The sequence below is a fragment of the Podarcis muralis genome, chromosome 8 (assembly GCF_964188315.1).
Source record: "Podarcis muralis chromosome 8, rPodMur119.hap1.1, whole genome shotgun sequence".
NCBI lineage: Eukaryota > Metazoa > Chordata > Lepidosauria > Squamata > Lacertidae > Podarcis > Podarcis muralis.
This window is the reverse complement of record NC_135662.1, coordinates 27,669,403-27,686,280: the sequence shown is the minus strand read 5'-3', so window position 1 is coordinate 27,686,280 and position 16,878 is coordinate 27,669,403. Positions and strand designations below refer to the sequence as shown.

At 46.9% G+C, this 16,878-nt stretch overlaps 1 protein-coding gene across 2 annotated transcripts in view; it reads right to left on the bottom strand.

The window, feature by feature from the left end:
• MMP16 (matrix metallopeptidase 16) overlaps nt 1-16,878 on the bottom strand; it is a 185,969-nt gene that overhangs the window by 79,212 nt on the left and 89,879 nt on the right. For both annotated transcript variants that reach the window (XM_028736577.2, XM_077932873.1), the window contains one exon: nt 5,307-5,611. In XM_028736577.2, coding sequence (XP_028592410.1) covers nt 5,307-5,611 — 305 coding nt within the window. The remainder of the gene's footprint in view (nt 1-5,306; nt 5,612-16,878) is intronic.

Here is a 16,878-nt window from a genome sequence, read left to right as displayed (position 1 = left end):
CATGGAAACTTTGAAATTAGGAAGCCTATTCTTGCTACCATCTCTTAATAGCCCAGCCGGCAAAGCATGAGACTCAATCTCAGGGTCATGGGTTGAGCCCCATGTTGGGCAAAAGATTCCTGCATCGCAGGGGGTTGGACTAGATGTCCCTTGCGCTTCCTTCCAATTCTATAATTCTACTATTCAAAGCCTGTAAGACAAAAGTAGATAACCTCCATCCTGTGGCCTTAATTATACCCAGCATGACCCCACTGTAGCCTCCAAGACTGTTTCCCCCAAATCATACCCTCCTGTCCCATGCCTGACATGATACTTGATGTCAGGGATGAAGCAGGTGGAAACACAGTTACTAAGGAATGATCAGAACCCTTGAGGAGCTTGGTGCAGGACCCTTGTTGTCTGTGATGACACCCAGCAACCTGCAGGGATCAGCTCTGCTATAGAATTCCCCACTGGGAACTTCAAAGCTGCCATTTGCAGCCAGAGGGAAGTTGCCACAAAACAGAAAAAGTTAAATTAAAAAATCACTTACACTGCAGTCCCAAGCATGTGGGTGGTTGCCATGTAAAGCTTCAAACAGACACATAAGGCACCAAGCCAAGGAATGCATGTAACATAGTACGTATTTTGGAAGATGAGTCCCACCTCTCCTGAATTCCCAGGAGAAGTGAGGGCTCAGCAAACAAGGATCCCCTTAAACTCTCAGAAGGTCCATGATCTGAGAACTTCCACAGCTTACAGCCCTGACATAGGCTGACTCCATTTTCTTTTGCAAGTGTTGTAAGAATGTTCTGTAATAGCTTTTGGAAGCCACAACTGAGCTTTAGCAAATGTCTTCGAACAGTTTAATGGTGCTGGATGGTTCGTTTGTTACACTGCCCCTCATCCAAAGATATAAATACCGGGTAACCTAGAAGCAAAAGGAAGTGCTACCTCAATACAATATTCAAGTTGTTTCTTTTGGATGGTGTTTTGTTTTCCCCACAAAACTTTATCGCCCTTGTTGTTCGGGAATTAATACAAATGCTTTCCGATCAGGAGTAACTCCAGCAAGATTTATGAAAGCAGCAGCAACAATATATTAAGGTTTTACTGAGCACTCCAAGAAGTTGTTCATCTCTTTTGAGAAACACAAAATTCAAATTGCCTTCATTAGCAGAGCAATATAGTGTGGAAAATGAGCCTGGTACTTTTCAAGGGGGTTGGCGATTTGCATTTTTGCTAAATAATCAAGCTGTTGCATTCTCCCAGCCTCTTGTAGGACAGAGGAACATGCGAAGAACAATCACTCAACCAGCTAATCCTCTTGACGCTCTGGAGTTCAATTTCGTTTTTAAACAAACTGTCACTGAAGTTCTTGGCTGTTTTATAAGATATTTTAAATGACAGTAGACCATACAAGGACTGTACTCACAGAAACCACCATTTATGCCAGGAGCTGGGGCTGGGGAGTCTAATTATACCTTTAACCTAGTTACATATTTTGCTCCACTATGACTTTTGGATGTCTAAGATAGTGTCTTCACAAAGGGACCTTGCCTGGGGATTTTCATACCTCAACTCAAAAGTTTAATTGTATTTTTTATTATTTAAATTAGTTGTTTTGAGAATTTGTATAATCTTAATTCTCTTGAATTGTGATTTCTCCCCATGTAGTTTCAGTGACATTTCTTTAGTGAAAAATTTAACTAATAACTAAAAAGTTACAGTGGCCATTACTGATTTAGTACCCGATGGAAGTAAACTGGAGTATGACTGGAGAGGCTAGGAGGAGGTGGTGGGAAAAGCTCTGTTTTGCTAACAGAACTCTGCGTACAGCTCCTATGTTTGGGCCTAATTCTGTGAAACTCCCTTCCATTTGAGATCAGACAGAACCTCTCCCTGTTGAACCTCTGGTACTTGATAATGACCTTTTCCAGCAGGCATTTCAAGTGAGTATTCAGATTTAACTTTACTGTACACAGCTAAGGGAGCAATTCAATTTAGCACTAAGGAGATCACACCCTTAGCATAAGGCATAAGCATACCTGCTTGCCTGATGGAACAATCTCTTTCCTCCCTCCTCTGTGTTTCGTTCAGGAGTTTCTCTCAACACTCTCACTGAGCCATTTTTCTTTTTTTTGGGGGGGGAGGACCCTGTTGCACTTGGAAAAGTCTTGCATGGGCTTCTTCTAGCAGGACTAGTTAGTTGGAATATAAATTGTTGGTATATACATTGTTGAAGGGGAGGCAAGGACAAGCAGTGATAGTTGATAGGTGCGCTGTGCCAGTTTACATTTCCTCTTCGTATAACTTTCTTTAGCAGATTGCACAAATTCCTGCTGGTGTGAATGCAATTCAAAAGCTCTATAATATACTGTATTGATTAATATCCAGCAATTTGAATTTGTTATTGAATTATTATAGTGTTCTGCACTAATGGCCACACACACACATATGTCACCATCATCTTGTTTGATAACCTGCAGAGTAGATTATTTCCTCTTGTCTATGAAACACGTTCTGAATATGCTTCCAGGCACCACGTATAAAAGGGACATTGGGGCAACACTCAGTGATGTGATGATGACCCATTTATGCCTGATGCTGAGAACTGCTGCACCAGGAAATAACTACTTCAAAAGAGGAGAGTACTGATAATTTGTGATGTTGAGCTAGCACGACGACGATGCCACCCTCAGTGGTGCAGACACTGCAACTATACCCCACCAATCACAAAGGTTTAGAATTTGGCAATTACATCTACAAACATTTCACATATCCTAGTATCATGACTTATTGCTAGACAACTCAATATTATTAAACTGTGGTAACAGTGGTTTGGCAAGATGAAGCAGCACAGCTGCAGCCACTCTAATATCTTGCTTTTGCTTCTCCCCCTTGAAAGTGCAACTTTTCCTTGCATCAGTATCTCTTCAAAAGCCTAGAGATACAGTAAACAGTGCCTCCCTCTGCACAGCTGCAGTAATCAGCCATGCCCCTTGCACCAGCTTGAAAACCCAGAATTTTGACTCTTTGGCTTTAACACCAACTCCTACACTGCAGAACCCACAACAAAGCGAAAAAGAGTCGATTCCAAAACCATTTGTAAATTTGATCTTTAGTGAGCAGATCAAAGGAAATGCATTGCAGTGGGTATCTGGCGTGTTTCTCTGGTTAGGTCTTTAATTAAAATTCTATCCCATAGCATTTTCTTCTGCTGCTGCTTTGCTATTGAGGTTCCTGGATTACCAAATGCTTCCTCTGATGCAGAGGTGAGATTTAAAGCTCTAAGTACACAGTAAACCATGAGCGGCAGAGTTCATTTTGCTGTCAAGGGGATAGGATTTCATCTGACATAAGTGAGAATCCTATAGGTTTCTGTGATAGTTAAGATCAATAAACTGCTGTCTTATTGAGCCTGCCACGCTGAAAAAAAATTGCACCATTTAGATGTGTTACTATGCTGGACTCATCCTAGGTAGTATTAGATTAAATCCTTGATACGGATATTTAAATGCAAACATTGTTCAATAAAAGCCTGAGTCGGGGGGGGGGGGGAGGAGGGTGGATTCCCTGAAAAAGAAAAGAAAAAAAGTCTCCCCAGTTACCCCAAACCAATCACTAAACCTCAAGATACATTTTGTGTGCTCATAAAGCCTTAATTACCACTTCTAGCCTTTTCTTCTTGAAGGACGTTTTAATTTGAGTTCAGGATATAGTTCCTTCCTTTTACAGACATCACAAAACTTTCCCTAACCATCTCAGATAACTATTCTGCCTTAAAAACCACATTGTTTGAACCAGACATCACGCAGCAAGCAAATCCATTTAATGTGCAGTGCAATCCTAAAATGAGGCTACTCAGAAGTAAGAGCCACTGGGTTCAATGGGATTTGTTCCCAGGTAAGTGACTGTAGAATTGCAGCCTAAATCATCTAATTAACCACCAGCTTTAATTTGCTTACCTATCTTAATCAAAGTATTCTTATTTTTTTGAACAATACTTGCAGCGTGAATTTCCAATAGCCCCATCCTCATATGTTATTCTGTGCAAACCTATATTATCCTGTGGTTCCAGTTTCCGATTATCTCTTTTGATGGTAGCAAAAGAGTACTGAAAAACCCTTGGAGATTAAAAAATATATATTTATAATAAGGAGCAAATAAACACAGCTGTGTTTGCTTTGTTATGAACCAGTATGATTCACCTCACCTGAAACCTCCAACCGAATTTATACATAGCGAAATAGTGAGTGGACATATTTCTCAATTTCCTACAGCTAATTAGATATTTATTTTTGGTGTCCATACAGATGCAGCAGGCAAGATTCCAGCTACTGAATCCCTATACAGGACTCTGCAAATCCCTATAAATACTGGGGCACGGGGGTGGGGATAAAAGAGCATTGTATGTCAATAATGGGTAAAGAAGATGGGCAGGGGTCCCTTCTTGGTTGTGCAAACATTTGGCAGACCAAGAGTTAATACAGTTAATGCCAGAGAGTAATTGAGTTTGGATAGCTATGAAATCAGGTGCTATTCCTTCACCATGTGTAGAATGGGGTGTCCCAGATGGTAATGCTAGGGTTTTCAAAAAGTGAAAATCCAGACAATAAAGTTTGACAAAGTTTTTAAAAGTTCCACCTGGTTTTCAGCATCATGATATATCACCAGCTAAACATCATGATATACCGATATATCACGATGTCTGAAATAAGGATGGAGCTATGTAGAGGCACTGGATGGCTTCACGATTTCCCCCAGATAGTAATTTTTGCATAGCATTCTCTCTCTCTCTCTCTCTCTCTCTCTCTCTCTCACACACACACACACACACACACACACACACATATACAGACACAGACACACCATGATTCACAATATATTGCCAGGTCAAAAATTATGAAACTGATATCACAATATGGACTTCAAATAAGCATTGGAAATTATATCAATATATCCCCCAGCCCTAGTATCTGTTCATGCACCAAAAGTTACAATATATGCTATTAGCTTTAAAAATAATAATTCCCAGACATAACATTAACCAGGAGATAAATCTTTATAACATTTTATAGCATACAGTATGTTCAAAATAAAGCCAAGCTCATCGTCTCTGTGAGATAGGAAATTGTGTGACAGGAGATTCCTGGCGTTCCTTTTGCAAAGTTAAATCCAATTGCCAGCCACATTGCCGATACTAAAATGCAGCCCTGGTGGCTGTTGGGTGTCACATTTAGGTATGCAATCAACCTTTGGTTCTGTATGTACATAATGTACTAGAGATAGAAATGGAGGCTGTTTAAATAGAACTGGGTTCTTACCATCATGATTAGGGTTTCCCAAAGTCCATGGCTCATCTGAGTCAAAATGAGTATCTCCCCCAATTCCTGGCCCGGGAAAGTAAGCGTGAGCCAAAAATCCTCCCTCCCCATCAAAGGGAGAGCTGTCTCCATGAAAACCTGATGCAAAAATGATTGTAATATCCACGTCCCTCTTGCCATTCTCCAGTTCAATGTAAGGAACTTCCTCAAACGTCAGAGGGGTTACATTCTGCCACACGTCAAAGGCACGGCGAATAGCTTTACGGGTTTCAGCATCTCCTACTTTCGGAGTGACGTTCTTTATGCTGCAAACAAACAAAGGTAATGTCCTTATTAGTGACACTGCTCACTTCTGCTTCAAAAGCAATGAATTGTTTTGACACAGTCCGTACTGGGGGAGGGAAAACAGTCTTAAGGGGAAACAGTCAGCATTAATAACACTTAACATTAGTATAGTTCAAAGCACTACACATACATATCCTAGTTAAATATACTCACATGCATTAATTAGCTGTATCCATACATAAGGTTAAGTCAGGATTATTACCTCCAATTTTGCAGATGAGCTGATTGAGGGTGTATAAGGCTTGCCTAAGGCTATCTTTAGAGTTCATGGCAGAGGCAAAAGTTTGGACCAGGGGCCTCCTTAGTCATGCTCAGTCTCTTAGTCACTCCGTTACACAGTGCTCAAGCATTATTAGTAAGTGACTGTTACGTCAGATCTTAGTTATCCGATCAGCAGCAGCTCAATTTCTCTCCTACCCGACTGGTTAAAAGTAAACATCTCTCAGAAAAGCTTATTTGACAGGCAAGAACTGTCTGTTTTCATATTAGATAATAATTACAATTATTTAGTCAAATGATGGCACTTCATTCTGATCAAACAGATGCAAATTATATCTTATTATTGATTATAATTAACAACAGGATAACAGGCTAGGCACCCACCCAAGAAGCACTACACAAAGCATGATAATTAACAGGTACTTTTTAAGGACAGTGAAGCTATTGACTCAATTCTTGGTAACTTAAGTATACAACTGTCTCTAATAAAATACAACTGTCAACACCAGTTGTGACTGTGGAACTGCTCCCAATGGCCCACTGGTAAGAGAAACAACCAAACAGAGGAAGAACTCAATGCTGCAGTTTCTACCCATGCTAACCCTCAGGAAAAGGTATATAATAGTACAATTGGAGAAATTACAACAGGGTCTATGACAGGAAGGGGGCCAGAGTCTGATTTTTGAGAGAGAGAGAGAGAGAGAGAGAGAGAGAGAGAGAGAGAGAGAGAGAGAAAATCTTTAGACCCTTCAGGAAAGAATGCTTCCAAGCAAAATGTGCAGGTAATTTTCTAAGCAATTTCTATGAAATATGCCAGCCTACTTGCTCCCGCCTTCCAATCTTTTTAGCCGAAGACTGAAGTCAGAGATGTGATTGACAAGTGGGTTGTTTGGACACCAGGATATAAGAATGCCAGAGGTGTGAAGGAGCTGTTGTTAGTCTTCAAGTTACCACAAGTCAAACTTATTTTGTGGTCCTTTATTTCATGGGCTTCATTTTGGGAGAAAGGGGGCCCCAACCACCTTAATCTGGCCTTGCGTAGTGCATGGAGAGGAGCTATCACATTACATTGTATTTCCTGTTGCATGGCGGGTGAGTGGGTGTGACCACAAGTCTCAAATTACTCAGTCAGACATGAAGGAGAGATGTTCCTGGGACTTGCATGCCACTGGGCTAATATGGGGACACAGCCAGAGAGTCACACAGAAGGCATCTATATCTTTCACCCTAACATGCTCCCTTGGTTGGTTTTTCTTTTCTTTTTTTCCAAATTAATATTTTTAGAATAACATTTTCCCCACCCCCCAAGTATGTAACAAATATATATGGAACAAAGGCTTCAGAATGAATATTCTAAAAATATTTCAAAAGGAAACATTCCAGAGCGCAAACTTGTTATATAACAGTTATATAAATTTCCTCCAAATGTGATGCTTTGTCAGAGCAGAAAATTTTCATGAATAAAATCTTGGATGATTCATTGATGCAACATTATAAATCATGCCGGATTATAAGGCACTGCATATCTCCAAAAAGTGCATATAGAGCTCTCATGTTTACATTAAAAAAATAAAAATATTAATCCTGTTATGTTTTACCTAGCCCATTCATAGTCACGGAAAGATCAGGGATTAATTAAGGCTATTAGAACATAAAATGGCAAGTGGGGAGTTGATACCCCTGAAAGCACATAAAATTCAGTACACAGAAGCAAAATCAAGTTGGGAGAGCTGTGTATGTCTGCAAGTGATGAAGTAACGCAGCCCTCCTCAGTAATCCAAACAAACAGTAATTCAGATGTCTGGATTATCCGAAGACTTTGGATGCCCTCCAAGGCTGGCTGCTGCTGACTGAGGAATGGCTGCCGCTGGCCCTAGCTAAGAACTACAATGCCAAGGGGTTAAGTATTCTAGCCTACAAGCAGGCTGGGTGAGAGTGAGTGCTGGCTATTTGGCCCTTTCTCACTGCTCCTATTCAGTTATAAGCAACACCACAGTCACAAGCAGCCAAAGTGTCCATACCATTTTATTCCTACATTGCCACCATCAGAAGTGATTTATTTTATATACCATATTTTTCGCTCTATAAGACGCACCTAATTTTTGGAGGAGGAAAACAAGAAAAAAATTATTCTGAATCTCAAAAGCCAGAACAGCAAGAGGGATCACTGCGCAGTGAAAGCAGCAATCCCTCTTGCAGTTCTGGCTTCTGTGATAGCTGCGCAGCCTGTATTTGCTCCATAAGATGCACACACATTTCCTCTTACTTTTTAGGAGGGAAAAAGTGAGTCTTATAGAGCAAAAAATACAGTAATTGTATTTTGACCCAAATTTATTTATTTGTAAGCATTTCTAGACTGCTCGATACACACACACACCCCTAATCATTATACAAAAGTAATGTAAGAACAATAAAACTATATAATAAAAAAGCAGAAACAGATAAAAACAGGAATTAAGAAATAACAGGTCCAGTCTTGAGCCTCAAAAATGCCAAAAATTGAGCCCTTTCAATGTCTTGCAATGAAGTGGAGGCTCCAGATGGAAATGCAATGGCCAATTTTATGTGACTCTTCTTAAAAATTTGACACATTTCCAGAGAGTGCCATATTACTCAAAGGATTGTAGTTTAATCCTGAGTGCTTGGTTAAGAACAAAAGAAGTGCAGGTAGAGATTGTGGTTTAAAGGAATTACAGCAAACAGATCAGACTCCAAAATGGCCACAACATTTTTGTTTTGTTTTGTTTTATGATTTCATTTCATTTAAACATCTTGCTGCAGAAAGGAACACAGGCATCTCTATCTTCTAGCACTGGCCTCTGGATTTTTGGCGTACACTACAAAATTTTGAAGGAGGGCAGCAAGGAGAATCTGTCTCCAGAAGAAATGGGAGGTTTGAAGCAAGAAGAAAGTTGAGTTTCATCCACATAGTGGATGAAGAAGAAGAAGAAGAAGAAGAAGAAGAAGAAGAAGAAGAAGAAGAAGAAGAAGAAGAAGAAGAAGAAGAGTTTGGATTTGATATCTCGCTTTATCACAACCCTAAGGAGTTTCAAAGCGGCTAAGATTTTCTTTCCCTTCCTCCCCCACAACAAACACTCTGTGAGGTGAGTGGAGCTGAGAGACTTCAGAGAAGTGTGACTAGCCCAAGGTCACCCAGCAGCTGCATGTGGAGGAGTGGGGATGCGAACCCGGTTCACCAGATTACAAGACTACCACTCTTAGCCACCACACCACACTGGGTAGTGGGGGTGGGCCTGACATCTTCCTTCAAATCTTCAGTGAAACACCTGAGTGGGGTCAGAATTACAGCTTGGAATCAGTCACAACAAATACAATCTCAGCTCCACTCTGCTAAAGTGATCTGTTGCAAAACCCAATTGACTTTAATAAGGTCATTGTCAGGGTTGCTTCAAGATCCTAGCTCACAGAGGATCACGCTAGCCAACGGTCATTAAGTAAAAGTCTTTATTGAGTTACAGTTTCCATTCTCAAGCTGCTGCGTGCAACCCTACGTCTAGTAGCTAGATCGGCGAAGCTCCGTCTGAATCTCCGCCCCTCGTACACCAACTTAATATCCTAGCCCTGCTCCACCTTTTCCGCCTGACTGTTCTTCTCTGGGTCCCTCTGCCCCCCTGGGTCTCTTCCTTCCGGGATTCTTCGGACGCTGACCCCCCGGACTCTCCTGTCTCTTTGCGCCGGGCTTTAGGACCCGGCTCTCTTTCCGGGCTGCCTACTGCGCCTCCTTCCTGTGCATTTGAACTTGGCGCGCGCGCCCAACCTTCCACCTTCCGTCTAACCGTCTCTTCGCTCCCAGATGGAGGTGTGGCCACCCCTGACTCGTGCCCTCCCTCCTGCTGTGAGCTGCCAGCGCTTGCCCCCTGGCTCCTTTCCTCTTCCCTGTTCTCTGGCGGTGACGCTGGACCCGATCTCCAACTGCTCTCCTCTGATTCCCCTCTGGCTCTATCTCCCTGGGGTGCCCCCCTAAACTCCCCCCTTGCCTTGGCCACTGGTGCTCCTTTCTGTGAATCCTCCGACTCACTGGAGAGACTCGGAGATCTCGGGTCGTCGTCATCGCTCATCCTTTCTTCTGCCTCCTCCCCTTCGCTCTCTGTTTCCTTCCTTGCCCTTGCCTCTGCTCCTGAACCCCTGACATCCATCCCCCCCTCGAAGCCCCCCACTCCCCCTTCCCCTCCTTCCGGTGCTGGAGCTGGGTGCTGCTGCGTCAAGGAGACGAATGTCGGGTACCGTTCGGTTCCCGTAGCGGGCCTCCCTCCGAAGTCTTCCGGTTCTTCCTCCCTTCTCTCGTCGACGACGGTCACCTCTGCTTCCATCTCTGTGCCGCCGTGCTCGAAACCTGGATCGTCCCCGAAAATGTCCATGTCCGTCTCTCCCTCGCTTCCTCCAGGCGGCGTTGCTCGGCCTGGACCTTCTTGCCACTTCCTGCGCCACTGTTCCTCTGGTTTGTCGTCCCACCAATACGAGGGTTCTGAGGCAGATCCCGAGGGCGACCCCTCCGGGGAACGGACGTCTCGTATCGGGTCCTCGTCCGAGTCGAACCCCCGGAACGTGCTGCCCGAAAGCGTGGGTGTGAAAAGCCAGTCGTCGAAAAAGTCTGCTGGCATCGGTCTATGTGGGAAGAGGGCATGAAACTCGTCTTTGAGCAGAGGTTCGTCCAAGGCGTAGTCCGGCACCCAACTGTTCGCACTGGCCGGGGTGCCCTCCCTGGCGAGAAAGTATTCTACCCCTTCTTCCCCCCATCTGGAATCCAAAATCTCTGTGACTTCGTTGATGCGCTCCTTCTGTGCCACTCCTGCGTGCCCTGTTCTGTCTCTGGCCGGACTCTGCGCCGTTCCGGGTTCCTGAAACCTGTGCGGTGCCTTGTAGGGAGTGAGCACCGATCTGTGGAATACCGGATGCATTCTGGAACCCTCCGGAAGCGCCAGCCTGAAGGCCACCGGGTTGACCTGCTCTTCGACTTGATAGGGCCCCAGTTGCTTATGCCCTAGTTTCTTCTTGGCCAACGACCTGGCCGGCACTGCGTGGGCTGCTAACCAGACCCAGTCCCCCACGTGTAGCTCTTCGCCAACCCTTCTGCGTTTGTCCGCTTGTACCTTGTATGCGTGCTTGGCCAGTTCCAGGTGGCGCCTCAGCTGATCGTGGACTTCCTGCAGTTCCGACGCGAACGCATCTGCCGTCTGCGGCTCCCCTTCCCCCAGCCTTTCCAGTCCCGGGAAGGTTCTGGGGTGCCTCCCGTTGTTGGCGAAGAACGGTGTGACCCCCGTGGACACGTGCTTCGTGTTGTTGTAAGCGAACTCGGCGAGCGGCAGGTAATCCACCCATGTCGCAGGCTGTTGATTTGCATAACACCTCAAGTACTGCTGCATGATGGCATTGACCCGCTCTGCTTGCCCGTTGGTTTGCGGGTGTCTCGCCGACGCCAGGTTGATCTTGACGTTCAGGAAGCCCATCAGCCGCTGCCAGAAATTTGAGATGAACTGCCGCCCCCGGTCGGACAGAATAGACCGTGGCAGACCGTGAACCTTGAACACGTGGTCTATGAACAGTTTGGCGGTTTGTTCCGCCGTGGCCACCTTCGCACACGGAATGAAATGCGCCATCTTGGAGAACAAGTCCACCACCACCAGCACTGCCGTCTTGCCCCTCGAGCTGGGCAGATCCGTGACAAAGTCCAGGGCCACCCTCTCCCAAGGTTCGGCCGGAGTTTGCAGCGGTTCCAACAGTCCGGCCGGCGGTCTAAGCACTGGCTTCGCCCTCTGGCAGGTGTCACACCTCGCCACGTAGTCCGCGACCTCCCTTCTCATTCCAGGCCACCAGAAATCCCTGGCTACTAGTTCCACCGTCTTCTCCTTGCCGAAGTGCCCTGCAGTGGGCGCGTCGTGCATCTGCTGCAGCACCTTGGCGCGAAGTTCGTCTCCCGGCACGTAGATGGCCCCTTTACGGATGAGCAATCCATCTCTTAGCTGGAAACCGTCGGCCGCTGCTTTGCCCCTTTGCACCTCTGAGATCTTTGCTTGCGCGAAGGAGTCCCCCTGCAACGCTCGTCGCACCGCCTCCAGATCCACGGTTGCCGCGGCGCACGCCCACACTGTTGGTGCGAAGATGTGCATGGCGGCCGCTGGCGTTGCTTCCTCCAGATACTGTGGCTTGCGGGAGAGAGCGTCCGCCATGATGTTGGTGTCCCCCGGGACATACTCTATTCGGAAGTCGAAGTTCGCAAAGAACTCAGCCCAACGTATCTGCCTTTGGTTCAGGAACTGTGCCGTGCGCCAGTGCTCTAGGTTCTTGTGGTCCGTGCAAACCTGCACCGTGTGCTTGGCTCCGATCAGAAAGTGCCTCCACGCCTTGAACGCTGCATGAATGGCCAGCAACTCCCTGTCCCATATGGTGTAGTTCTGCTCGGACTTGCTGAGCTTCCTGGAGTAAAACGCTCCCGGTCGCCACACCCCCTGCGGGTCTTTCTGCAGCAGGACCGCCCCCACGGCTCTGTCCGAGGCGTCAGTCTCCACCCTCATCGGCTTGCTGGGGTTGACATGAAGCAGCTGCTCTTCCGACGCGAAGAGACGCTTGAGTGCCTGAAAGGACTGTTCCGCCTGCTCTGTCCAAATGAACTTCTTTTTCTTGGAGCTAAGCGTGTCAGTGATGGCCGCCGTCTGCATAGCGAAGCCCTTGATAAACTTGCGATAGAAGTTCGCAAAGCCGACAAACCGTTGGACCTCCTTCCGGTTGCGCGGGCTCTTCCAATCCAACACCGCTCGAACCTTGGCGCTGTCCATGGCGAGCCCCTTGTCAGACAGCTTGTAGCCCAGAAAATCCACCTCCGTCACGTCAAATTGGCACTTCTCCAGCTTGGCGTAGAGCCTATGGTGCTTCAGCCTGTTCAGTACTTCCTTGACGTGTTTGTCATGCTCCTGTTGCGACTCCGAAAAGATCAGGATGTCATCTAAGAAACAGACGCACGTCTTGTAGAGAAGTCCCGCCAACACGTGATGCATGAATGCTTGAAAAACGTGGGAGCCATTTTGCAATCCAAAAGGCATAACTCTATATTCGTAGGTCCCCAGTGGCGTGAACATGGCTGTTTTCCACTCGTCTCCCTCCATGGTGAACACTCTGCCCTTCCGCACCTTTGCGAGGAGGTCGTCAATTCGGGGCATGGGGAAGTCCGACGGCTTAGTCACACTGTTCAAGATCCTGTAATCCACTACGAGCCTCTTTTGGGGCGTATCCCGCTTCTTAACGAAGAACACCGGGCTGCCTCCCACCGCCTTGGACTCTCGGATGAAACCGCGCTCCAAATTATGATCTATGAACTCCTTGAGTTCTTGCAGCTCGTCCTCTGACATGGAATACAGTTTCCCCTTAGGCAGCGCCGCCCCTGGCAGCAGGTCAATCTTGCAGTCATATGGCCTGTGAGGGGGTAGCCTGTCTGCCTCCTTCTCGCAGAAAACTTCCAAAAATTCTGCGTACTTGTGGGGAATCGCTTGCAGCGTGCCTAGCAGTAGCTGTGACTCCTCTTCCTCTCCTTCCTGCCTGGGCACGATGCAGTGTTCAGCACAAAAGGAAGAGCCGAAGGTCAGCTGCCTCTGGTACCAAGCCAGCGTTGGGCTGTGTTTGTCCAGCCAACTCATGCCCAACACAATGGGCGTGTCCGACAATTGAGTGACGTTGAAGCTGATGACTTCTTGGTGATTCCCAAGTCGCATCACCATCGGTGGCGTCTGCTGCACCACTTGCCCTCCTAGCAGCTCCCTGCCATCCACCGTGACCACCTGCAGGGGCAGTGTGGCCGGCAGCAACTGTATAGCATGCTGGTTGACAAAGTCCTGCCCCATAAAGTCCGCATTGCTGCCTGAGTCAATGGTGATTGGCACGTCCATGGTGATGCCATTGGGCAGCTGGAGCGACGCGGTGAGCCTCACCACTGGTTTGGGCGGGAGGGGGTTCACGGGCTGTAAAATCTCTGGGGACTGCATCATTAATACGTCTGGCTGGGCCCCAGTGCCTCTTCCTCCAGCCAGACAGCGTCGTTTCCCTGCTGTGGTTCTCCTTGCTGCGTTGCTGCAGTCGCCATTGCTGAGGCTGCAGTGAGCTTGTGGAGCCTCTGGGGACACTCTTTCGCCATATGCCCTGGCTCCTCACAGACGTAACACTTCCTGTTCCCTCTAGGAGGCTTCGCTTTCACTGCTGCTGGTGCTAGGGCTCTGGTTGCTGACTGAGCCCTGGCACCTCCAACCTCCATCGGTTCAGCTCCTCCCCCTGGCGGAGGCGTGGATTGCGTACGTGCTGCTTCTCTGGGAAAGAAGGAGGAGCCCCTGGCTGGTTCGCGCCCTCCACGCCCTTCGTCCCTGCTCCACGGACGTCCTTCCAGCCGTACCCCCACTGCCAGCGCCCTCTGCACGACCTCCTGGGTGGTCCGGGGTCTCTCCCCCCTCGCAATCTCATCTTTTACAGAGCTGTTTAGTCCCTCCCAGAAAAGGTCTCTTACAGGGGTCGCATCTCTGTCCCATTCTAGGGCACTGGCCAAGGCGAAAAAGCGGGCATGGTACTGCCGTACGCTGGCCCTTCCCTGCTTCAGTCCATGAATCTGTTGCCGAGCAAGATCCACGTCAATGCTTGATAAAAAACACGCATCCATCGCTTTAATAAAGGCATTCGCATTTTGGAGCGCCGGATCGTTATCCCTCCATAAATTGCGCAGCCATGCTCTGGCATCCCCATGCAAATAAGACATGATGAACCCCACTTTCTCTTGCTCATCTCTAAAATCTTTACTCAGCAGTTGCAGTGCACACAGTACGTCTGCTTTAAAATTGGGATACTGTTGCAGGTTCCCATCGAAGTGAGAGACCAGACCGCCTGTGCGTCTCCCCAACCCAATCCCCTCTGGTTTGGGTGTCTGTTGCCCTTGCTTCGTAAGCACTTCCAACCTGACCTGGAGATCCCTGTAGGCGGCAGCTGCGTCCTCCTCTCTCTTCCTGGATGCGAGAGCCTCGGCATTCAGCTGTGACACTGCTTCTCTGAGTTCCGCTATCTGCTGTTCAGCCGTCATGTCGGCTGCCGTTCGTGAGCTCACTAGTAGGCACCTGCTTCTCTCCTCTCCTCGAGGCTGTAGATGCCCACAATACAGGAGGAGACGGAGCTTACTGTCAGGGTTGCTTCAAGATCCTAGCTCACAGAGGATCACGCTAGCCAACGGTCATTAAGTAAAAGTCTTTATTGAGTTACAGTTTCCATTCTCAAGCTGCTGCGTGCAACCCTACGTCTAGTAGCTAGATCGGCGAAGCTCCGTCTGAATCTCCGCCCCTCGTACACCAACTTAATATCCTAGCCCTGCTCCACCTTTTCCGCCTGACTGTTCTTCTCTGGGTCCCTCTGCCCCCCTGGGTCTCTTCCTTCCGGGATTCTTCGGACGCTGACCCCCCGGACTCTCCTGTCTCTTTGCGCCGGGCTTTAGGACCCGGCTCTCTTTCCGGGCTGCCTACTGCGCCTCCTTCCTGTGCATTTGAACTTGGCGCGCGCGCCCAACCTTCCACCTTCCGTCTAACCGTCTCTTCGCTCCCAGATGGAGGTGTGGCCACCCCTGACTCGTGCCCTCCCTCCTGCTGTGAGCTGCCAGCGCTTGCCCCCTGGCTCCTTTCCTCTTCCCTGTTCTCTGGCGGTGACGCTGGACCCGATCTCCAACTGCTCTCCTCTGATTCCCCTCTGGCTCTATCTCCCTGGGGTGCCCCCCTAAACTCCCCCCTTGCCTTGGCCACTGGTGCTCCTTTCTGTGAATCCTCCGACTCACTGGAGAGACTCGGAGATCTCGGGTCGTCGTCATCGCTCATCCTTTCTTCTGCCTCCTCCCCTTCGCTCTCTGTTTCCTTCCTTGCCCTTGCCTCTGCTCCTGAACCCCTGACAGTCATGATTTCATGTACTGTTTTAGCATCGAGAGCAAACAGTAAATTACAGGCCTAATACTTAGCGAGGAAAGCACTTGTACTATGTAAATATCATCAGTATGGTGGGACAGCAGTTAACCACCAATGTCCATCTTCTGAAAGCAAAGACTTCCAGAAGACTTTGGAGTTTGGTGACCCTTCTAGAATCAGATTCCTCGCCGTCAGGCAAAAAAAATAAATTCTGTCCTTGAGCAGAGGACGTTTTGCAGCCATAAACAGAAAAAAAGTGACGTTTTGATACATGAACTCTAATAGTAATAACACAAGAGCACAATTTTAAGCATATACACAATTCTGTGTGATAGATGAGCCTGCCTTGTTGATGACAGATGCAGGGAAGGCTGAATTGGAGAAATACATAGTTTTGTGCCATTTTCAATAAACAGGTAAATTGTTAAGTAGTCCCTTTCTGTCAATTTTGCCTTTCCGTCTAAAATGCAGTTGTTCCCAGACATCCACAGTCATATATCTAATCTGTCAAAAAAAAAGCAAAAAAAAAAAAAAAAAAAAAGCAGCAGCTTGTGACAACAAGCACTATTCTCAATTTGGTAACTACTTTGAGCATTTGGTCCTTTTTACAGTATTTTCAATGGTATGGGGAAGACTTCCTTCATGGCAGATCCCTTTCACTGTTACACAATTTGTATAGACACCAAATAAGATGCCAGAAGGCTGTTCTTATATACATTAAAATATCAACACAAACACACATACTACACATACATATATTTGTGTGTTTATATAAGTATAAATTTATGTATCAGCCTTTACTGCTTCAACTATGGGTCACAATAGAGAAGAAACAGTAAAATAAACTAGTGACTACAACAAACCAAAACATTCCTAGAAGCAGTAAAATCTTATTTATTATACTAATGAGAAGGAAAAAAGTTGGGTTGAACTTTAGAAGCTACCAAGGTGAATTCCACCACTGCTAACAGAGTCAATCTATTCCAAGAAGCCCACAGAAAAATCAGTTTTCTGCAATTCAGACCAACTGGCTTCCTCGTCAAGACAAAGACGTAACCGTGTTTTGTGACTGACAC